Source organism: Scomber japonicus, chromosome 12 (genome assembly GCF_027409825.1).
Source record: "Scomber japonicus isolate fScoJap1 chromosome 12, fScoJap1.pri, whole genome shotgun sequence".
Taxonomy (NCBI): domain Eukaryota; kingdom Metazoa; phylum Chordata; class Actinopteri; order Scombriformes; family Scombridae; genus Scomber; species Scomber japonicus.
The window spans coordinates 12,405,821-12,430,789 of NC_070589.1; the positions used below are offsets into that span (position 1 = coordinate 12,405,821).

General features: G+C 41.8%; 1 protein-coding gene across 1 annotated transcript; it reads left to right on the forward strand.

Moving 5' to 3' along the window:
* Positions 1-3,943: 3,943 nt before the first annotated feature.
* Positions 3,944-24,808, forward strand: LOC128368737 (TSC22 domain family protein 2-like). Its single transcript, XM_053329601.1, has 3 exons — positions 3,944-6,346; positions 22,520-22,571; positions 22,963-24,808. The coding sequence occupies exons 1-3, from the start codon at positions 4,542-4,544 to the stop codon at positions 23,326-23,328; spliced, it is 2,223 nt and encodes a 740-aa protein (XP_053185576.1). The 5' UTR covers positions 3,944-4,541; the 3' UTR covers positions 23,329-24,808.
* Positions 24,809-24,969: the final 161 nt, after the last annotated feature.

Here is a 24,969-nt window from a genome sequence, read left to right on the forward strand (position 1 = left end):
AATCTGTTATTGTGCTTAGACTCTGTGAAGAAGTTGACAAACTGGACTGAATGAACACAGAGTTACACTGTTATTCTATTCATTATGAGTGACTATTTATGACTCTACTGAATAAATAATAAGATTCATTACATGCTCATTTATGACCCCTGTAGGCAGATCAAAGTATGCAACCATCCAACCACATACAGGCTCAAGATTATTTTTGGTAGAGCTGATGAGTGAAATTGGTTCATTCATTTGCTTTAAGTTAACATTATTTACCTTTAATCATTTCCCACAATATTACAAAGATTTATTTTAAACTATTATCATATAGCACATTTGTGCAGCTAGATATATAATAAAATAATAACAGTAACAGTCAGATTTAGCTTGTGGTATGTGATGGAATAACATGATGTGAGGTGATACATGTTATTTCTAAAAAGAACATTACAACAGTACATTATGGAACCATGTTGTTGGGTTCATATCTATCTGATAATCAATGATAGACTTTTTAAATAATACACTATTGGGCCAACATCTTTGTATTTAAGATTGATATGCTGTCAATAAGAATTGAACTGGAACATTCAGAGATATAAGCCAATGTGGATGGTGGAGAGTTCAAGGGTCATCCAATATAACCAAAAAAGGAAAAAAAAAAGAAGCATGATACCCTGCATAACCACCAGGGGCAGTGTTCCCTATGGTTTGTAAATACTTATGACTCCTCTACAGCATTTTCTCTGGTGCAGAGCTGAGCATGCCTTAAAACCTGTTTTATGTGTTTATTCCTGTTATGATTCATAGGATATTTGTCAAAGGTCATCTTTAAATTTAAAATACAAAATTAAAATGGGCAATTAAAATGATATAATTTGTCTACAATATTTAACATTTCTGTGCAGACTTTGACAAACCTTGAATGCCTGCTTACATTTGTCACATTATAAAGGCCTATAAGTATTTTTTCTTCTTCTGACTTTCATTAGGTTACAAAAAGCCCATGTGGTGCTCACGTTTCACCTCACCGAATGCTGCAGATGTAATGCAGAGCTATGACTTATACTGTAGTCATGCATGATGAAATACTACTCTTTCAACCACAGCTCGATGAATCAGCCTCGTGTCATTTCCCTTAGATAACGCTGCTTTCTATGATAGCTGAAAATGCTTTTATTTGGCCTGATCCATTGGTAAAGAATACAAAGTCATGTGGTGACAGGAGTTGCTGTGTTGTCTTTCATATGCTAGATGTTATCATTCCCCAAAACCAAGTCAGGACCAGCATACAAGAGCAACCGTGCACCTGAAATTCATTTATCATAGAAAAAAAGGTTATGATGAAGGTCAGCCTGTTATGTTTGAGGAATAAACTGTATTGAGAAAAACAGCTTTGTATCATCAATCTGGATTTTGTCAAATAAAACAGAAACTATTGAAGCCCAGAGACAACCTGCGGTGATGGACTGCAGTGCTGGTACACTCAGTGATGGTGATATGAAGGCTCAGAAAACATCAAGGAGGATTGTTTTATTATTATCTCGTGATAAAACAGCATATCCTGTCATGTTCGGAGCCTCAAAATAGACTGCTGTCACCCACATGGTCCACATTAGCACAGGATATTTCAACAGAGTTAAATTTGTCTAAAAGTTTGCTTGCACGATATATATTTTGGTGTTTTATCAGTCAGCATCTGTGAGTCATATATCCCAGTCCTTATTCCATTCTACACACCACTGTTATGTGTAACTACCTGCAAATAACTTCCCATGATTAGTATTGTGCATGTATCGTATAACTGAACCTCCTTTACACTCTTAGACATAAAGCATATTGAACACATGGCTTCAGATGTGTACCTCAGAGTAAAGATAATTATTTGCAGGCACAAAAATCCTGTAAGTAGAAGAAGAGTGAAGGGGTTGTTGCTGAGCTACTCCTTCAGAAGTTACATGATCCGTTGCAAGAGTCTATAAAAGTACTGGGGAAGAATGCCCACAAAGATTTTTTTTTTAACAAAGTACCCTCACACAACAAGAACTATACAATCTTGTGATAATTTTATGAGGGTACTGTACAACTCTGTAAAATGTACTCTGATAATAACACCTAACACATAGTGGTAACACTGCAGCATATAGAGGGAGGGGCAGAGAAAGTGTGGATGCCTTCAAGTGCCCTCTAAAAAAGTCAGACTACTGTGGTTAATAGGAATTATGATTTTAAAAAGTAAGGATTCAAGTGAAATTCATGTTTCTGGTGGCTGCTGTGTTGTAGAATTGAAACAACATAGGATTTTTTTGAACTGTAATAGTCATTTCACTGGTGTTTAAAATGCATGTAAACTTAACATCAAACTGAAAGGGGAAATTCTCAGCAATACCAATTATTCTTACAAGCTGCATACTTAATAATAATAAATTCCATAACTGTCTCCACACTTTCTTCCATTACACCTTAAGTTTACTGTGACTTACCTGGTTTGTGCTAGTTTGATAGAATTATTAATTATTAATTTTGTCTGAGAATATAACAAATTGAGGACAATGTTAACAGACACTCAGGGTTAATTTAGTTGCTGTTGTGGAAACGTTTGATTGTATCTCATGATCTTCTTCTGCAGATGGTGTTAACACAGTGGTTATGAAAATTGTAGATGTGTGAATCATCCTAGGATGAACAAGAGGCCCATAAATGTGCTCCAAAAATGAGAATTTAAGCATAGATGTAATTTACTACAAGTATTGCACAATTCTGAAGCACTTATACCATACTTGAGCATTTTCATTTAGTGCTATTTCAGAGGGATTCCTTGTACTTTTTACTCCACTACATTTAGATTACTTTTCAGATTAGTATTTTACAGTCAAATGCTATTATTAATTTATGAAATATGAAGTATTGTTATAGATTATACTTCCCAACAGAATTTTAAATGGTTAAAAATCAGTTCCAGCTTGAAGTGGGCAGCAGTTAAGCACTGTTTGTTTCCTATATTATAATATATAATGATGAAACATTGACAAGATCCGCCTGTATGATGAATACTTGTACCTGATCTGCTCCAGACATGTGTTAAGACAAATAGAAATACTTACTTATTTTTTCCCCACAAAGAAGTAGAAATACCATATTAAAATCCTTAAAATGTCATCTATTCCTTCCCTTTCATTAAAAATTTCACTTATTTCAGTTTAAGTACTTCATACCAGATGTCTCTTACTTTACTGTTTTCAATGTTTTTGAACTGGAGGCATGTGTATGTTATATATTGGACCAGGATTAGCTTCCAAATGATTTGTGATGTCACAAGCTCAGACAGATTGTTTGCAGCAGTTAAACTTTTGGAATTAAATATATTTGCATATTCATATTTATGGAGTTTTTATTAAGGGAGAATGAATAGATGTAATTTTAAGGATTTTAATAAGATAATAGGATTTTAATAAGATAATAGTTTTGTTATTTGTTTGTTTTTGTTGGGGGTTTTTTGTGGTAAACCATATCAGACACAGTATTCACAGTAGAGTATTTTATATTCATTTTAGTAATCCGGAAGATATCTTTAAACAATGGAAGTACATTTTTCAAAAAGACAACTAATTATAAAATAACTTTTGACTTATCTTATTGTAATAACAAAATAAATTCAAACATAGATGCGCGGTTTAAATGATACTTTGGCATGTACCTTTCTCTATAAATCACTACGCTTACATCCTTACGTTCAAACTATATATAACACTCGCCCCCCAGACGGTTGTCATTACAAAGGTTGCAGCGGTTCTAACTTTTCCGACGATTCCTGAAGGCACCGGGAAAGGGGCATTCTCGAACGCCTCGTACGTCAACATCCTTGCGCACTGTACCTACCCACGATGCAGCGCGGTTGCATACAACATAGCCATCTTGTCAAGAGTGTCTGAGTGAGGGAGGTAACTGTGGGCGCTGTTGGGATTGTCGCTCGTTTTAAAACAGTGAAATTTATGAGCGTTTTCTTCCCTCCGCCAGCCTCAGCTTGAACGTAAGTGTCGCCACCGAATGACTGTAAGCTGGTGAAGTGAGCGGCTGCGACGGACTGCTTTGGAGAAGATGTCTCACAGACTTGTTCCGACGTAGGGGGAGTGTGCAGCTAGCTCGGTGAGTGGAGGGCTGTGGGCCCTCCTCAGCCTAAAGTAGCTGCTGCAGCTGGGCAATACACTCTGCGACAGCGGCCGTTTGACAACTGCACAGCCGGGAGACTAGCAGGCCGGTCCGGACTGACGGAAAACTCTGCGTCAGTCACCGTACAGACTGCTGGGGTCAGTGACTGGAGCCGCATTGCTTCGTGTCGTTACGTTATGAGCTCATGAAACGCAACAGGAGACCGACAGAAGAAGAGGGATGGCGCAGATTCATCTCGACTACAGTTAGCCAGGCGAAGTAAAACAGATGCAAGTGTGCTGTTTTGATATGATTTAACGTTTTGGAAGCTGCAGCCAGCTCTTCCCCCCTTTTTGACGGAGGATAAACATAGCCATACGAGACTTGGAAGCAAGGCTGCCAATATGTCGAAAATGCCGGCCAAGAAGAAGAGCTGCTTTCAGATCACCAGTGTGACACAGGCCCAGGTGGCGGCTATAGGTACCGCCGACGACACGGAGAGCCTGGACGATCCAGACGAGTCACGGACTGAAGATGTGTCCTCGGAAATATACGACATGTCACGAGCTGAGTACGAGCCAGTCTGTGACAGAAGTTCATCTGAAGAAGCCCTAAATAATGTTGGAGAGTCTGAGGCCACCGGCGTTATGGCCCCATCACACATACCTCAAGCCGGGCAGTTACCTGCGCTTTCAAGCAACCCCGTGGGGGAGTTTAGGAAAGTGGGAGTGCTGGGCTCAACTCACGGTGGTCAGCAGCAGCCTCCGGGTGTTGGCGTTACTCAGCCTGGGGCAATGCAGCAACAGCCTGCACCACCAGCTAGTGTGACAGTAAACACATCCCAACCAGCCACACTGACCAGTTCAGCTCCTCCTCCCCCTGCCACCTCCACGGTGAGCTGCACTTCACGCTTCAGGGTCATTAAACTCGATCATGGTACTGGAGAACCCTTTCGGAGAGGCAGGTGGACGTGCACAGAGTTTTATGAGAAAGACTCTGAGAGTTCTGTAGTTAGTAGGACTGTAGACAGCATTAGACATGCCAGTGCAACACTGGACCCTGCTGCTGTGGACAGAGACAGTGGGCTCGGGCATACAGGAGGCTCTGTGGTTGCCTTGGCAACACACTCAGGTCAGGGCTTGGGCTCCATGGCGGATGCTTCACTCTCTTCACCCCGCATGCATTCAGTGGAGACACTACCACAGCAGCAACAGATCCATCAGCAAAACTACATCACCCGGCAGCAGGGTGGTAGTGGGTCAGCTGTCCCACAGCAGCAGGCTCAGCCAAACGTGGGAAATCTCCAGCCCTCTGTGCCCCAGAGTGTGCTGCCTGTTGGACAAAATGGCCTGCCTCAGTCTGCTCTCCAATTACAGAAGTCCCCCATCATGCCCCCTTCAGCCCACCCTGGCGCTTACCCTCCCCAGCAGCAGCAGCAACAGCAGCTCCCCATGGGGCACCACCTGACCAGCCAGACACCTGGATTGATACAGAACCAGACGGAGTACTATCAGCAGCAGCAGCCAGCTTCCATGCAGCCAGGGCTTCCCACTGGCCAGTCACTTTCAGTATCTAGTCTGTCTGCAGGACTACAGAATGTGGGACAAGGACCCTCTTCGGTCATGCCTCCAGCCTCTGTAGGGGCTTCAGTGCCAAGTCAGGTGGGAGATGTTGCTGGAGGAGGAGGAGGCTCCATACATACAGCAAGCCTCTTGCAGCAGCAGATTGGAGGAATGGGAGGCGTTCTAGGCTCCATACTGGTTGGAGGAGCCGCTTTGCAACAGCAGACTGTTGGTCAGTATGCCGCTGCTGTACAGCCTCAACCGCATGGCCTCCACCCCGCCGCATCCTCCGGTGTACAAAATGTGCCTGCCATTGCAGCGAGCTCCAATGTGCCCACCACTGCGCCCGCTGCTATGCCCAGTGCCTCCAGTGCAGCAATGCCAAATTTGACGACTTCCAGTTTGCCAGCTCATATACTCCACGGCAAGATCCCAGGGGCTTTAGGGGCACAGGGCCTCCCAGCAACTGGGTTTGGAGTGGTGGAGGGCGGCAGCGGAAGGAAGTCAGAGGGTCTCTTCAATGCACATTCTCCTGTTGTCCCTGGGAAGGAAGCGGTGAAGCCCTTCATGCCCGAGGGCCTGCAGCTCGCCACTCCGAATGTCAACAGCCTGTTTGGAATCATACCTGTCGACGGGGATGAGGACAGGTAACAGCCTCCATGCATGAATGTTACCATAACCCTGAACATGTGTATTCACAGATCATTTTGATATTCTAGTCCCTGGTGAGCTTTACCGCATCATCACCACTATGTCTGTCCACATCACATACAGGCAGTGTGAGGTGTAACTGGGCCTGTTTTTAGTGTGCAGCAGGGGCGTAGCTTGAAATAGAAGGTCTGTGTGTCTCTTAATTGTCATCAGAAGGTGTATCAAAGTGTTTTAGATACTCACCCACACTTTTATATGTGTCATACTTAATTTCTATGTTTCCTCTGCGCTGTTTATTTTGTCTGCCCCTATGTAACACACAAAACATCTCTCTTTGGAGATGCACCACTCATCCCCCTTTTTAATGGACTTGCTAATATCTATAACCCAGTCAGCCACATGCAAACAGTTACTTTACAGAGCTTGCACAGACTACAACAACTTTGGGAAGTTTAGTTTGTTAGTCCATTTTGTTCCTCCACCCCTGTAAGTTATCAGCAGTGGAGATGGTCTGTGTTTTTAGTGTGGGTCATGCTGTTTGTCAGATGAACTGGGGTTTTCCCCTTAGTTTCAGGGAGGTATGGTGGAAGGGGGAATGTGTAGAGGGAAGAGAGAAGTGGCACACAGGAAGGAAATATAATGTTGTTGTTTCTCATTAGTTTTTTTTTTGGTTTTTTTGTAAGTAAGTGGAGTGGAGCACACTTGAGGAAAACACCCATGGCTTCCACAACGCACAGGCAACAACTTGTTAAACATACACATGAGTCCTGTAATACTGCTATTGCTTGTGGGAAAGAGGTGTGTGTGTTTGCGTTGTTTCAGATTGGCTTTTGTTTTAGGTTTCTTCCCTCTAACATGAGCCAGGACAGTGTGTGAGGTGATGGACCAGGCAGGGTGCAGACATCAAAGATGTGTTGTTAGCTACTACTGTGTGTAGAGCTAGCTCAGCTTTTTGTTAGTCTCAGGCTAATCCTGGCCACTTGGTAAACATACTGCATGTCTGACCTTTTTTAATAAGTGAGTTCCTGCCCCGGAAAAGACTTTCTAATACAAACAGAGTTAAGAATGTTTGATTTTGTGTTGCCACATTTATGATAGCAGCGGTTTCCCACTCTCAGATTCTTGAGGCTCCACACTATAAAATGTTTACAGAGGATTTGAAATAACTGTTGATTAGCTTCATACTGTAGATTGTCGCCTTAATGATGATTATTGCTCAGCAGACATCATGATAGTTAATGTTTAAGAATGAAAATGGGAGGCCTGCTCTTAGTCATTTTGTCTGTAAGCAGCAAAATATGACTCTCCAAGTGCACATGTGACTGTTAAGAAATACTGTTGTAACTCTTCTTTGAGCACTGAGGTGTCATAGCATTCGCTTCCTTTCCAAAAAGCAAGCTCTTTCAATTCCTGAGTTTTTTTAGCACTTTGTTTCACTTGTAGTAGATGGCAGCAGGCATGAGCGGAAACGGTACAGTGCCTGAAGTCTCTCTGTGCGGTTTCCATTTACAGTCTTTACACATAGAGTAGAATGTAGAGCAGACAGAGGATTCAGACTGCAGAGCGCTGGCACCGCTTTCCTTCACGTGTGGGTGGACAACGTCTCAAACAGGATTTTTTTTTTTTTGAAGGGTTTCGGTGTCTCGTGCGCACTTTTAAGGAAGCTGACACTCATCGGTCTCTGATCACAACCTCATCATTTTCCTTTTTATACGAGTTAGGAGCACCGACTTACCCAACTTCAACTGCTAAGTGACACATGCGCACATACTTGGTGTCCAGCGGTGACACTGACACACATTTTTATCTCCTAAAAGCTTCCAGTGTTGTTCTTCAGGCAGTGTTTACAAAGATTAGCTGTTCAAGTACTTCTTGAAAGCAGTTTAAACACTTTTTGAGGCCTCATGCTCCTCAGATGAGCTATTATTTCATTTGTTTGCAACCTCCCCGCTCAGATGATGTATTCTTCTTATTTCCTGATTGAAGACTGTGTTGTTGTTGTTTTTTCTTGGAGTACCTATGTATTGCTTGAGAGAAGACCTAGCTCCCAGGCTGATAAGAGCAGGGGTCTCTTACCTCAGAAAAGCCCTATCAGACATTGAGCAGTAGTCTTTCCACTGTGCCCCTATTCTGCCGATAAGAGCCCTGTCAGCGGGGTGTGTCAACCAACTGTGCTCGTTGTCACGTTGTTGCATCATGTATGGCCTTTTCTAGTCATTTAACACACACACACACACACACACCCTGTAAGAGACATAATCATTATGATCAAGGGCCGTAGCCAACTGGGGGGAATTGGTTGTAGTTTGCCTCGCCACTGGTGTAGCATCAGTGCGGTCAGTGCTTTGTACCTACTACTGAAGTGCTGAATGACATTCCTGTGCAGCAGCATCTGTGGTATGCTCAAAAGACGCGGAGGAAGCTGCAGAGTGAAACTTGTCGTGCCTCACTTCAGCAGGCATCTCAGCTATGTATGCTTGATATACCCACCCCCTTCCCCCACCTCCTCTTTTTGCATGTCTCTTGCTTAATTTCTACATTTCCTCTTCACTGTTTATTCTGTCTGTGCCATATATATGTGTATATATATATATATATATATATATATATATATATATATATATATATATATATATATATATATATATATATATATATATATATATTAAAAAACAAACCCCACACAACAACAAAATATCTCCCTCTGGAGACCGCCACTCTTCCCATTTAATGGACTACACTAGTAGCTAATATCTATAATCTGTACTACCTTAGCTGGGCACATGCACCCATTTACGGGAGTTATTTAAACTTTACACAGCACAACCTGGAACCATTATCTTGCCCATTTGGTGGAGCCTGATTGTTTGTCCCTATCTTACTCTACCCCGTAGTCGTCTCTGCAAGTTATTAAAGCAGAACAGTGAAGATACAGACTACAGACTGAAGATGTTGTTCTCACACTTAGAATATGATTCGCTCAAGCTTAATGTCTCCCAGATGGCTTCAACGACCGAGGGGCGTAAAAATAACATTGTTGGATTGTCATTATGTCTTTGTTGTGCTCACAGCAGAGTTGCTTCTATTTCACAGGATCATTTGCATAAATGTATCGCATCTGTAGCCCGCGTGTAATCGAGCTCACGTCGAGGAGGTTTGTTTTATTGTCCTCGCATAATGGCAGATTATGTAAAATGACTCTTTAGGAGGTAGGAGAGGAGAGGAGAGGAGAGGAGAGGAGAGGAGAGGAGGCAGGTCTTCAGTGTAGTGAAGCAGTTGCCACTGTGAATTGAGAGACTCTGTGTGTGTGTGTGTGTGTGTGTGTGGAAAAGGGGTGTGTCTTCAGAAGGGGATGGGTTGGCTCACTAGTGCAGAAGTATCCGTGTGTGTGTGTGTGTGTGTGTGGGGGGGGGGGGGGGGGTGTGGCATTAATTTCTCTATAGACATTCACAGCTTATTTCTTTAATGTTGTGGTGGAAGTGTGTGTGTGTGTGAGAGAGAGACTCTTTCCCTCTCTGCTGCGACCTTTGCTTTTACTGCTGTATCCTGTTTTCAGTCAAAGAGTCCCTCACACCGCTTCTCCACCTTCTATTCATTTCATATTCCTCAGCTTGCTCCCCGCTTCCGCCGCCGGGGCTCTCCGGTCATATCGTATGACATTTGGTGGGCACATTTTTATCCAGAGAGCCTCACAGAGCTGAAGGTACACATTCTTTGTCTCACATCGGTTGCCTCAGTAACACAATAAAAAGCCACCGAGCTGCCAGCATAATGTTTTAATGTCTTTTTACATTTTTGGAGCGATACAGCGCCATGACTGGATCTGCGAGGGAGCAATAAAATGACCTGTAAAAGTAGGTAGCTGAAACTGACCCAGCAGCCCTGCTATAAATCCTATCTTCATGATTATAACGTTCAGTTTTGTATTGTACTGAAAGGTGTTTCCAATACTGAAACTACAACCTCTACAAAGCTGAATAAGCACCTCTCTACAGCAATTTCAGCAACAACGCCTTATGAAGGGGATTTATCATAAATAATCTTCTCTAACTCTGTTTCTGTGTACACTACTTGAAGTTGCTCGTCAATCACGAATTATCTCAACAAAAATGTTGTCTTAATATTCTGTCATCTAATTAAAGTTGTATGTTTTTGGTCAATGGTTTTATATCAGAATGAAACAGAGACTAGAAGCTTGTTTAACACATTTTATCTCCTGGATGAATGAGGTCATTTACAATAACAGATGACAAAAGTTTGCCCATTAACACTTTATTTCGCATGTCAGTGGGCTCAGCTTGTGTTTGACCAATCAGTGAAGTTCAACACTGCCCCGCCAGTTCTGGGAAGTACATTTAGAAGAAGGGACTTTTGGGGGAACTATAGAGCAAGATGAAAAAGTTGAACTGAGTCTCTGCAGTTTTCAGTTCCTGACTTCCTCAGAAGGTTTCCAGGTTTCCCTTCGTACTGGTTTAATTAGTGAGATGCAAGCCCTCGAGCTCCCAATCTCTTCCTGTGGTCATGTTGTAAGCACACAACGGTACCAGGTCCTTCCTTGTACTTCATCTCCCCTAATTTCCAACCCCAAAACCTGTTGAAAGAAACTCCCACCGGGCAGCTGAAATCTAAATAGTTTTGACCTACTTCTGCTCTGTGGCTGTGCACTGAGAACCTTGAATACCAACAGCCAGAGCTTTCAACAGCCTATGTTAACCTCCCCTCCCCTTCCCCCTTCTCCTGCACCCCCCGCCACCCAATTACTCTACCTGTCCATCTGCAGCCCCTCCCACTTGGTTAGTTATCCCTCGCTGTGCTCCAACATGCTGAAGCCTTGCCGAGTTGCTCGCTTTGTTAGAGTAGAAGAGGAGGGTTGGAAAATCTTCATATCAACAATCTCCTCTGGAAACTGGAAACAGCCGCACAAGTCGACCAATCACAGGAGCTTGCACTGCCCCAACCCATCAGTTTCAGAATGTCAGCTTTAGTGGAGCCCATGCATGACGCCTCTGTAGCACACTAACGCAGAAGTTATAATCTTGACACCTTTTTTCTCTCTGTGTACTTTTGTACTTTCCTCTTTGCTCTCTCTATTCCACTTTTACTTGCACTTCCCTCCACAGAAGAACCCCCCCCCCCCTCCTCCTCCTCCACCAACACCATTCCCCAGCTAAGGCTACTGCAGGTTTTCACGTGCTCCATGTTGTTAGCAGGGTTACAAAAAGGTTCAACACCCCTGAAACTGAACCTTTTTAAGGCGACCACTGGTTTCTCGCAGGACAAGGCACACTGAAGGAAAAACCATGTGTCATGCTCCAGAGAGATGTATGACATCAGCCAGTAAGAATGCACCAGAAGGTTATTTTTGTCTGCTGCCAGGTCATACGTTTGCTTTGGGGCAGTATCGGGGCAAAGCTTGAGCATTAAGAAACCAGGGTTTTTGGTGTCAGTTCAGCTTATGTGCTTTGAGAGAGAGAGAAAGAGAGAGAGAAAGAGAGAGAGAGAGAGAGAGAGGTTTAGAAAGAAAAATTAGGTTTTAGCAGCTCGTATATGTGTGATAGATTACTCCCTCGTCTCTCTGTCCTCCTCCTGTCCTCCTGCTCCATAATGGGGGTTTATGAGGGAGACGGCACATTGACAAGTCTGAACTCTACAAAGAGGGGCTTTCATAGATGGATATTGACATGTTACATTTTAGATTGACAAAGGGAACCATTGAAAGGCGGAAAAACTTAAAAACAGGGAATGATGACTCTTCTACTTCTTCCGCCGGACTCCAAATCTACTGACTGCGACTGATTCAGCCGACTGCCGGCCAGCACAGAGCTCTCAAGTTTTCACCCTGAAAGAGAGAAGTTTTCTGCGGAGGTGTGTGCTCACACACGTGTATTCAGAGTGTTTTTTTGCGCAGTTGCCCGCAAAGTAAAATTAAGCAGAGGCATAGGAGGAGGTTTGTGAGAGTGTTTAGTCATGAGGTAATGTGACAAAGGGAGTTTGTGCCAGAGATTTCTAGGAAAGGAGCCTTGGCTGCGCTATAATATTCACACACATGCTGTAAATCAACTCCTTATTCCCCTGCGCCGTGTGTGTGTGTGTGTGTGTGTGTGTGTGTGTGTGTGTGTGTGTGTGTGTGTGTGTGTGTGTGTGTGTGTGTGTGTGTGTGTGTGTGTGTGTGTGTGTGTGTGTGTGTGTGTGTGTGTGTGTGTGTGTGTGTGTGTGTGTGTGTGTGGAACTCTGGGTGTGTTGGCATGCTGCTGTACGTGTGCACATATGCTTATGTCAGTGTGCATTTACATTTGTGTGAAGTTAGGAGAGAAGCAGTTAGTTTTGAAAGGGACAAGCTGGGAGTAGATGTGTGTGTGTGTGTGTGTGTGTATGAGTGTGTGTGTGTGTATGTATGTAGGGGTCAGAGTGGGGATTTCCTTTCCCCTTCCCGACATACATCTCTTGGAGTAGAACACAGTGTACTTATAGCTAATCGCCAGGAATATAGGAGGCAATGTTAATCCGTGGTTCGTGTTTTGAATTTTTTTTTAAAAGAACTAACTTCAGCTGTGTTGAATGAAGCTCATTTGTTAACACCAATAAGAGGGATTCTAATTTATTTCCATACAGTAGAGGTTTTTCTCTCTTTTTTTTGGTGTATTTGCTTTTGAGGAAAACAAACTAAGCGTGAGTGATAGCCAGTATACAGTATGTGAGCAGCCATTTCACTTTAATGAAGCTGTTTCCACCTTTTTAAACATACATTCCTGTGTTTAGATCAAGACCCCACCCCACCCCACCCGCCCAAATCCACCCCCCGCACGCCTTTGCTTTTCACTGCGCAAATGTCACATATGTTTTATTAAAGGCAAAGAGCCTTTTCTCCAGCCAAGTCAACCTCACTTTACGAGCAAATGGGGAGTTTTCAGGGGGGGGGCAGTGAAGTTGCGTAAGGGAGCATTTCTAGGAATCACATTTGAGATGGCAAACTGTGGTCTGGTTTCACTGTTTCACCTCTTCATATTTCTGTCTCTCTCCTCTCTCTCCTCCCCGAATCTGGTTGACGCAGGAACCCCTCCAAGGCTTTCTACCAGGCCTTCCAGTCTGGCAGCAGATTAAGGGACTCAAAGGCCCACAGTGATAGGTACAGTACTATACTGGATTGGACTGGACAGGCCTGCAAGAGTGTAACAGTGTGTGTGCAGTGTTCAGTAGTAGTGAGCTTTGCTTCCTCCACGTGCATGGATTGAGTTTTGGGGAAAAACTGAGCCTGGCAGCAAGCACAGTATTGGCCAATGGACTTCTCCACAACATCTCTGCCTTTTCTCTGTAATTTTCTCTTTTAACGTCTTTCTCTGGCTCTTTCTTCGACACTGTTCTCTCTCTGTATGTGTCACATAAAAATTCAGTTTAGCGTTAACTGCCGTACTGCCTGGGTGTTATTTTTCATCGGTTTGGCCGCCGCCTGCCATTACTTACCTCATCCGTTTCTGGGATCTTGTAACACAGAGAGAATAAGTGAAATAGGGCAACATGAGTGCTCAGACCACATTTTGTAATAAGTTGGCATTTTAATGAAGAGATGATCCAAATTTAATCAGGAAGTCACTCTGCAGTCTAATAATGTACAACAGACACTTGGTAGGAGAGTTCACTTCCGACATGTTTATTTTCACTTCCCAGTAAGTAATCTGGTAAAAGTGACGACCTGCAGGATCATCTGACAGCTCATGTTGCGTGCAGTATTAGATTCCAAAATCTCAGCAGTTTATGTGTAAAGTAAAAAAAGGTTTTCAATGGTTTATATGAATGGCTAAAACTTTGCCGACAAGTTGTCTTAAATAACAACCTGAAGCGCTCTCTCTCTCTCTCTCTCTCTCTCTCGCTCGTGCTCGCTCTCTCTCGTGCTCTCTCTCTCTCGTGCTCGCTCGCTCGCTCGCTCTCTCACCACTGAGTCACCGCTTCTGTCAAATGACTTTAATTCACAGCTGCATTTTAAATCTGTCATTGAATTCCTACATTGATAAGTGCATAACTAAACGTTTGGACCTGCAGACACCCAGTGACACACAAACTGTTAATCCTGTCACATTATCAACCTTCAAAAGAGCTGAACTTTTTTTTTTTATGGTGCCTTTTTACAAATATGAAAAGGGAAGCATGTGAAACCGTATCTGAGTGACAGGAAATGAAACTGTTTTTAGAGAAATATACAGCTGACACACCATCACCAGCCACACACACACACACACACACACACACACACACACACACACACATACACACAGACAATATGTTAAGTCCATTTTCTGCCTTGGTGTAGAGATACAAACAGGTAAATCAACATTGTGATGGTATTATCTCTCCTGAGATGTAGTGTTATTGCTTCAAGTCCCTCTATCTTTTTACTATTATTCATTCTGAATGTTTCGCTGCCTTCATTTGCACATTTTAATGTGATTTTCATTCTCAAAAGAATGCAGGAAAATGATACGATGACACAAATAGTGCTGCTATGAGCCATGTGCTTCACTCCTTTTTTCTTTTTCTTTTTTTTTTCAGCAGTGCTGTTGTGGATACACTGTTCTGCCAACTAGGGCTGCTTTTGTTTCCATGGAAGCAAAGATAATCAGAGCTTTGTTTTTAGTGCCTGTGTTTGGTAGATCTTGACGATGGCCTTTGGTGTTGACCCCTTTATTCAGGTCCCACAGCCAAATGTAGTCATAGAAGAGGTTGTGAAAGTGAAATTCACTAAAATATTTGACATTTTGGCAGAGGAACAAACTTTTTCTCCTCTACATTTTTCCATAATATGGTTCTTTATAAATCCCTTTATGGAAATCTCATGCCATGAGAGTCAGACTTCATGGTCAGCTACTGGATACCTCTGGTGAAATGTATATAAAATGTACATATGTAACATAGAAAACATACATTTAATGTTCTAATGTATGTTTGTTTACACAGGAATGCTTTTGTCTCATTCCTGAGTCATTTGACTCGATTGTAACACTATTGAAGTTGATATTTTAAAGGTGCAGTGTGTAGAATTAAGTTGCATCTAGCAGAACAGACTAGGCAGAAATGGAGTAAAATATTCATAATATGTTTTAATTATTGTATAATCACCTAAAAATAATAATCACAGTGTTTTCATTACCTTAGAAGGAGCCCTTTAGATCTACTTATATATATCTACAGAGGCCGCCATGTTGCACCACCATGTCTCTACAGTAGCCCAAAATGGACAAACCAAACACTGACTCTAGAGAGGGACTTTTGTGGGGGGGTTTTGTGAGTTTTGTGGGCACTGTAAATACCTCTGCATGGTTGAAAATAGAGGGGGGGGGTTCTGATGGTTGTAATCTGCAACCTCACCGCTTTATGCCACTAAATCCTACACACTGGACCTTTAAACCTAACCAACTGCCCCTCAGTAGAACTAAAATAGATGTATTGCACTGTCAAAAAAAGTTCCTCATTTGGGTGTCCTTGTTGATCATTTAGCACGTCTTTTTTTTCTTTGCCCTCCTCATCAATCCTAGCATTAAATGGCTTTTTTACCTCAAAAAGAAATAGTACAGTATATTTAACTTCTAGGTGCTGATATATAGGGGTCAGCATACTGCAGGGACAGAACCTCATTGCAGTTGCTTGAATTGTCACTATTACTATTCTGATGCATCTTACTCCGTGCAAGCAAACAAGCAGCCACAACCAATCTTTGCAGACAGTTTCAAAGAAGTTCACCGCTGTTTTGTGTTTTTTTTTAAGTCGGCTCCAATTACATATACAAATGTTACCAAACCTGATGCACATATCAGCTATAATTTTGTTTTGGATCCTATATTACTGTGTTTTTCTATCATACTTGGTTCTCATCAATTGCTTCACTGTAGCTCGTGTCTTGCTTGCGTGACTGCAATTAACACATAATTCATTGGTAATAAATATTAACCACTCACTCCACAGTTAAAACTTGAGTCATCATGCTATTTTCAGACAACTTTGATGTTTTCTTGATTGTTGATTTAGCACTTCCTCATTTCTTCTTTGCCTTAATGTAATGTAATGTAGTATTCATCGTGGAACTTGTCAGGATTGTGGTAAAATGATAATAGTTAATATATTCACATTTAATATGAGTGGGAAAAATATTCATGCTTTACTCAAAATGATTGACATGTGCACCTGTTGTCCTTGGGCATACCTCTCTTTCTAAGCTCTAAACTTGTTTTATCATGTCTCAGGCTTAGTTAAATAGACGTCGCTTTGTTTTTTCTGTGTTGCTGAAGGAGACCTATTGCTCTTACATGTGCCAGCAGTTCTGCCAGAGGCAAGGAATGAAAACTATTTGATGTTCAGATGAGTTATTCACCCTCGCCGCCCCACTTACTCGCAGTCCTTGTGAGTGTAAACTTCCCTGCCTCTAATGGACTTTTTTATTGACGTTCCTATTTTACAGCAAACACTGTACAGGGTCGCACCAAACCCCACCTGAAGTCTTGTTCATGTAGAAGGTGACGTTTACAGAGACGTCGGTTGCATAATGGGTGACAGGATAAGTTCAGGACCTCATTAGCCTTCTGTTTTATCTCCACCCTTAGGCCTCTGGGCTTTGACCTTACTTACATCAGTAGTTATAGACTGTTTACTTTTTGAAGCTGCTAAAACAGAGGATGCATTCAACATATTTTGTTTTAAAGTCAGGCGCTCAAACAAGTCCTTGGCTTTGACAGGAGCTCTAGAGGCTTAAGCAAGATCATGTGTCAGGTTCTAGTGAGCACACCCGCTCTGTTGAGCTACAGGATAATGTTAAATTTGTTAACGAAACTATGACCAATGTTCGTAAACAATCCCCCCCCCCCCCCCCCATGACCACGACAAGACGATACTGACGTCATTAAAGACTAACTGTGACTATATCAACATACTGTTTTGTGGATGAAAAAATACAACATTTACAGAAAGCTTTTTATTTTAATTGATCAAAAAATATGATCGACTTTATTTTTTTTCTAAATAATAATTCAAATATCCAAGTACCAGTATCACAGGTGTCAGTTATATGCACGATGATGCCAACAGGAAGTTTTAACGGGGCAAATTATGACCTCAGATCTATTTTTATTTTGTTAATGCAAGCAGATTGCAGTTGGTGTGTGGACTGTAGTAACCAAAAACATTAGTTTCAAAGCGTGCACAGCTGTCATTATTATATTTTATAATAGTTTAAAGACAGTGGTACGCCCCAGTTGTTGAATCATGTTGGTTCAAAATAAATATGCAAATCAGAACATTTCCAAGTGTTGGTGTTAAATTGAGACCATGAGACCAGACACTTAATCATTCAGACTGGGATTTTCATCAGATAATGATCAGATAATATATTACATGAAATAAGTTTGACTAAAATGACAAAAATAAACAGTTTTGGCTCGACTAGAATGACTGAATGCTTAATATTATCTGATAGCTAAAAACGACTAAAATGTCAACAGCTTCATTGATTCAAACTGAACTAAACTAGTTTGTTTTCTTTGAGTGAGATAAGACTAAAATGCCAGACTCTTTGACAACCAAAACTTGACTTACAAAAACAGGATGAGGCTGACTAAATTTAATAAAAAAGCTAACATTTGACACAAGAATAAGACTTAAAAAAAAAGAAAAAAAAAAGACAAAATTACCATGACTCTTAAAACCCTACTCACTCATGCTGTGGTCTCCAAACTCTTCCCCCCCGTGCCAGTTGTTCTTGGAAGTTCAACTTGGAGCCCCAGATGGTGTCCTAATATGGTTTTGACTTGATTGTTATACCTGCTGGCTTCGGTGTAACCAGTACGTTTGCAAGTGAAGTAAAGAGGAGCCGTCCAAACCATCATGACTTGACATGACCAAATCAGCCTCTACTCATCTTACCCACTTTGACTCCAGGAAGCACAATTACAGTTTAAGATCCAAGCCTTGGCTCAGAGCACCGTGAAAATCTATCTCAAGACACCAAAAGTATTATTGATATTGATGTTTTCCAAGCTCCATAGTTACAAACGCATCACTAGCTCGTCACATGTCCAGCTGACGACCCGCATGCATGTTATTCCCCGTTTGGATCACCGTTGCCTCACTTCATCTCCACTGAAGCCAGCTGGCTGAAACGGCTTCATACTCTCTGATTTCATGGCACTAATGACATTTACAGTCATTTGGACATAAGGAACCACGACAGAGTATCACTTTCAAGCTTAGACGACAATACAGCTGAAACAGTTACACCCCCAACTACTTTGATAGTTGATTTTCAAGTAAAAATGACTACAAATGTCCTGGATCAAGCTTTTTAAATGTGAATATTTGCTTTATTTCTTAATTTTCTATTACAGTAAACTGAACATTGTGTTCTGAATAAGGCAAATTGCGTTTTGGGAAATTGTAATGAGCATATATGACTATTTTCCAACATCATACAGGCCAAACAATTCATTAGCTAATCAAGAAAGCATAATGAGAATGATATTTATGTGTTAAGGTTTTTTTTAAGTTATCTTTAGTGAAAAAATGGAACCACTGTAAACCCCTGACATCTAAATGTGGATCATGAGCAAGACAGTCCTCTGTTGACAATCAACTACTTATTCAAATATTAAGTTGACATATAACAATATGTGACGGTGTACTTCTTGACGTACTCGACTATGCCCTCTTACACCATGACAGCAATTCATATTACTTTATAATCAGCCATAATTGTGCATTCTCTTCAAATTTCTTTTTCATCCAAAGTCCAAAAAAGTAAGCTATGTACATGTGTATGTAAATGACGCAGCAATTTGTAGCTTTTATTTCTGGCGCTTGTTTGGCTGTAAAATTAGTTGATGCAGTTTAGGTTCCTGGGGAAAAAAGGAAAAAGTTGAATTGTGTCCATTTTTACACATTACACTATGGGTCTGATTTACTAAAGGTCTGCGTGTCTAAAAACGTGTGCAAACTTGACATCACCAGCAAAAAATGTGCAAACTGATTTACTAACACAGCGCACTGAGGTTTGTGTCTTTCAACTGTGTAAGATAATACATGCTGTCCATTTAGCATGTTTGCTATAATGAATATGTAATATGGGGCGTTTCAACCAGCACTGACTTGTCACAAATACTCTCCCATATGTGGGTTTTCTGGTTATATTAGTTGTTGTTATAATTCAATATATTAGTTAACCTCTTCCACTAGAACCTGATCACATTTCATTTTGCGCTTGCAGCTTCAGCTCGTCCAAACTCTCCATTCAGACACAAAACCCTCATTTAAGTACTGCTGTCTCCACCCTGCTGCACCTGTCTTCATTTACGCAGTTATTCTTAGTAGATCACCCGCAAAACGCACGCAAACCAAACGCCCAATCTATTGCACCGTGCACGCAATTTAGTACCCACTATTTGGGATCTTAGTAAATCAGGCCCTATGTGTGTGACATGTATTGCACAACATGTTTTACTTCTAGTTTGGATTTTTGTTGATGGAAGCTTTTGTCCTCTGTACTGTCTGACACCGCTGGTGAAGCAACAAGGGTGTAGCCCAGAGACTCCATCCAGGATCTGTATTTTATAGAGTGAGAGATTCCTCTGGGCACACGCCTATTGAAAACTCCTGTTAGGGAGGAAAACTATACGAGGGCCTGTGTGTGTGTGTGTGTGTGTGTGTGTGTGTGTGAGACGCCTATCTAAATTAAACACACATTTGGATCGGGGTGAAGCTGGGGTTGATGCAACATTTGGTTATGTAACCACTTGTGGGGGGTCATATAATGTGGTCTAAAGGGAGCGAAAGAGATATTAATGAGGGAGTAGTGGCTGCTTAAGTATGCACTCGTTTGCAATTTATCTCTTGAGGCGATGTGTGTGTGTCAGTGTATGATTGACAGCGTGTGTACCATATTCAACAGATGCCGGCTTTGTTCATTGTGCGATGTACTTGCATGTAGTTCATGTAAGACACTGTCATATCTGCCACAGATCAAAGGCAGTGCTATAAGATGAGGGATGTGAGTGACAGTGTTGCGTAGCAGCAGAGGTATGGGGAACATTCCTTCTCCCGGTGCAGCCCGCTGATAACAATCTACTGAGTGCTTCCGCTGGGCTCACACACATAAATTGGATGGAGGAACAGAACATCTTGTCCTGAAGGGGAGTCCATAGTCAAACCTGTGTCTTTCTCCCAAACGGTGGTGTTCGTCAGGTCTATATAGCCAACTGATCCAGTCCAAGTTCAACCAATACTGGGTTTTTGACACCAATAGTTAAAAAAATCATTGTTATACAGAAGGCTGATTGTTTCTTTTTTTTATGTTATTTAAGAGTTTTGTGCTTTGTGGTTATTTAATAGCTGAAAAACACTCTCTGGTGGACAAACTTTGTAATAACTAGATCATTTCAAAAATACCTGGTATTTCTATTCATCAACTACCACAGATGTGCTGATATGAATATTTTTTGTTATATATTTATGATTTATTTATATCGTTTTTCATCTCAACAATTATTGGATGTATTGTCATTCATGGTCCCCAGAGGATGACTTTTCTCTTGCACCACCATCAGGGAGACACTTTTTGGTTGTGAGTGCAGTATCTTCATATCCATTTATTGGATGGGTCATAGTCTCCTCAGAATGAATTGAAATAACCTTGGTGATCCCTGATTTTTCCTCCATCATTTGTTCAAAATCGTTTTGTTCAATACTTGGTTTACCACCAAATAGCTGAAATTTCCCATCCACCTCATCTGTGTATTGTGTTGAGTGCCAATTATAATACACGTTAAACGAAAGGGGATGAGCATAGTAAACATCATACCTGCTGATCATCAGCATATTAGCATGCTGACATAAGGAACACAGGTGCTTAGCCTTGCAGAATTTCTATCATGGCTGTAGAGTAATGTTCATTTTGTAAGTGGTGCTTTCCAGGTTAAGATACATTTTTGGAAGAAGTCTGGCTGCATACCAGTTTTAATATCAAACTAGTTCCATCAATCACTGCTTGCAATAATGAATTATGTAGCCAAGACAACCTCTGTGACAGCTGTCTGAAAACAGTTTGGCCCCACAGTGAAAAATTGAAAAGCACTGGTTGATTGACAGATAGTAAAATCATTCACTTTGTAAAGATATTATGAATATTAATAAACATAAAGATTTAACAGAACTTTACAAATCATTTTTTAAACTACATTTAGTAATAGGATTAAAAAATGGTTGACTTCACTCAATTACCTATTTATATGTAGGCTACATTTCCGGAGGGATTCATCAACTAATTGATTTTTCAGTGATTTGAGCAGATAATGAGTTGATGAGTGTGTTATTGAGCGGCACAGTAACACTCAGTGCACTGTCACTATAAAGCGGGCGGAGCCACAAATGAATTCAGACATGTCAGCACTCCTCCTGTCAGCTCCTCTCTCTTCTCCAGCCGTCGGTTCATGTTTCTTTCTTCTAAATGTGGTCACAGTCACCCCTTTAACCGCCTCCCGTCCTTACCGTGCCCTTTTTTTCCGCCGCCGTCGCCGCTGATGAAACAGTCGTTACTCGCAGATAAACCATGCCGTGTACGTTTTCTTATAAACCGTGCTGCTCCCAAGACCCGACCCGGCGAGCGACCCGCGACCCACCGCTTCCACACCGGACTCGCTGCAGGTAACAAGCAGGCTGCCGGTGACGCTCCGCTCCGCTCCGCTCCTCATGCGCTGTGTCTGCAAAAAAAGTCATGCGGTTAATCTTTGTATGTTGATTTTGTAGTCGTTTTTTTTGTTTTTTTTGCCATTTAACACTTCACCACATATTGAATATACCACAATGCTGCTTTATTTGCATTAACTTGGATCCATCATGTCGCCTACAGCTGAGCTTCTCTCCTCTCTCCCTTTTAAACTCGGTGGCCTGACCCAGATTAGAGTGATGATGTACATGGTGATGGGTCATTTTATATGATCTGTCCTAGATTCTGGCAGAGCTGAGGACAGGTGGCTTGACCATAATTTTTTTCCAGTTTAAAAAAAAATCTAAAGTAAAAGAAGAAAGAAAGCAGAAATATGTGTAGAGCAGAGAAGTGATGTTTTGTATCCCTAAACAAACCCCGGACAGTATGAGATTAATTCTAATCTTATATTGTCTCTTCTTTTTTTTTTTTACAGTGCCTCTGGAACCAATGTTGTTGCCATTGATAATAAAATTGAACAGGCAATGGTGAGTATATCATTTATTAGTGATCATACCTGCTTAGTGTAAAAAAACCCATGCATTTCAGTTTAAAATGTGTAAGGAAGGTTATGGGTTAAATTGGAAGACAGGCACATTTTGCAGAATTCAAGTCTTTTTTCTACTTAATATTCTTGGAAGTAGTTCAGAAACTTTACGCTTTTTATATTCTGTTTGTCTTTGCCTTAAAGCCTACACACACTGCTCACTGAACACACAGCTAGAATGAATATATGAAGAACTGTAACCTGGAGCTTCTCTCGGATGTCCTTGTCGGATGCATGTTATAACATTATATAACATTATATAACTGCTCTGCCTCCGGTCAGATGTTGTTGACACAGTGGCACATTTTATGTCATGCTCTCCTCTCCTCCAGGACCTGGTGAAAAGCCATCTGATGTATGCGGTGCGTGAAGAGGTGGAGGTCTTAAAGGAGCAGATCAAGGAGCTGTTTGAGAGGAACTCTGTGCTGGAGAGGGAGAACGCTGTGTTGAAATCTCTGGCCAACAGCGAGCAGCTGTCTCAGCTGCCCGCCCAGTCGGCCACCAGCTCCGGCACCACGCCCCCCCTGCAAGGACTCAGCCAGCCTCAGGCACTGTCCCAGCAACAGGCCCAGCCGCCGCTTCAAGCTCAGCCACAGTCACAGTCGCACCCCCAGCTCCAACCCCACCCCAAACCCCAGCAGCTCCAGACTCAACTTGATCCTGGGCAACAGCTGCAACCCAACGTCACCTCCGCTTGAAGTGCATCTGCCCTGCTTCCCTTAGGGCAGAAAAAAAAGAAGAGCATCTTCTCTACAACTTATTACAAATAGTGTATGTGAAATTAAAAAGAAGAAAAAAAACATTGTCTTCTTAGCCACCAGCTTGACCACAAAGTACAGTGCTTGTGTGTATGTGTGTGTGCGCGCGCGTGCACAAGCGTGTGTGTCCATGTCAGGGTGAGATCGCAAGCAGGTGCGACTGTGAATTGGTGTTGGGATGTAAGCGTGTATGCATCTGTACTGTGGGCCTTTCCAGTGTTAATGCAATCATCGAGAGACAGACAGAGAGACTTGGACTGAGAGACAGTGTGAGTAGAGACGGTATCAGGGAAGGTCTGGGTGGGTTTTTTTGGATCTTGGCCAGCTCCCCCGGATTGGTTGACTGCTGGGTGCGAGCTTGTTGGACAGGATGCTTCTTCTCGGGACAAGGCCTGAGCCAGACTGACCCAATGACCTGACCTGAAACCTGCTCAACCACATGTGTGGAAAGGGAGGAGTTCGCATCACATAAGGGACAAACAGGAGTGATTGTCAAAAGAGAGCGATTATTTTTTTAAATGAGATAATTGAGTGGGTAAAGGGGCATTTTAAGCCTTGCTGTTTCATGTTGTAAGAAGTGGGAGAATAAGAGAGAGAGAGAGAGTCTGTTTTTTTGTTTTTTTTTCCGGAGCGCCACCGCTGCCGTTACTTTTACATGAAGTCCAACCCTTGCATCAGTCTTTTGAGTTCTACTGTTAAGTGTTTTATTTATTACGGGGCTGCTATTTTCATAAATGAACAATTTCATGAAACCTGCTTAACAGTAGCCCGTTGACTTGTTTCCTCTTTTCTTTTACAGTGTTTCAAACGATAGGCCACACCTCCCGGGGGGCAATGCTTTCTATGAAATTGTGAAAAAAAAAAAAAAAAAATGTAGGCAAAAATAAATTCTGACAAATGTTTAACACTAACTCAAATTTTACGCTGCAGTTGCCAATTCATAATCAAGATCCAATATGAATGTACATTTTTTTGTATAGTATAAAGTATTAAGAGCCTTGATGGGTGACTCTTCACCTGTTGATATCAAATCTTAACGTGGGTCAACAGAAAGCGTTTGATGAAGATTGAAGTCTGTTGCTAGTTAATCTAAGAGCGAATTTAGTATTGCCATACCCCCCTTCCTTCATGATTTTTTTTTCTCCAATGTTTTTCCTGAGGGGGCCAGGGAGGGGGGTAAAGCTGTGAAATCATTCAACCTACTTTGTAACCAAAGATGCAAAGCTGTGTAAATTGATTACTTTTAAATGCACACTCATGTTTTTTTTTTTGTTTTTTTTTCTTGTTACTTCCTCCATCACAAAATATTTTGTTGCTGTTTGGCATGTTCTGCATGATCTGTAATCTTCAAACCACTTTCTTACCTCATTTTTATTCAGCACTCTTATTGTAAGATAGTCTGTGAACAGTGTAAATGGGGGTGGGGAGGGAGGGGGGAAGACAGCGATGAGCAGAGTGTTGGTGGCGGCAGAGAGAAAAATAACCTAGTGTTACTGACACTAGTCACAGAAAATGAAGTGAGCCATGTTTTGTTCATTTAAATGGTGTTTGAATTTCATATGCCAATAGTTTTGTTACATT

Coding starts and splice junctions, on each gene's coding strand:
- LOC128368737 (XM_053329601.1), top strand. CDS start 4,542: ATGTCGAAAATGCCGGCCAAGAAGAAGAGCTGCTTTCAGATCACCAGT. Junction 6,347..22,519: donor GTCGACGGGGATGAGGACAG/GTAACAGCCTCC, acceptor TTTTTTTTACAG/TGCCTCTGGAACCAATGTTG. Junction 22,572..22,962: donor ATAAAATTGAACAGGCAATG/GTGAGTATATCA, acceptor CCTCTCCTCCAG/GACCTGGTGAAAAGCCATCT.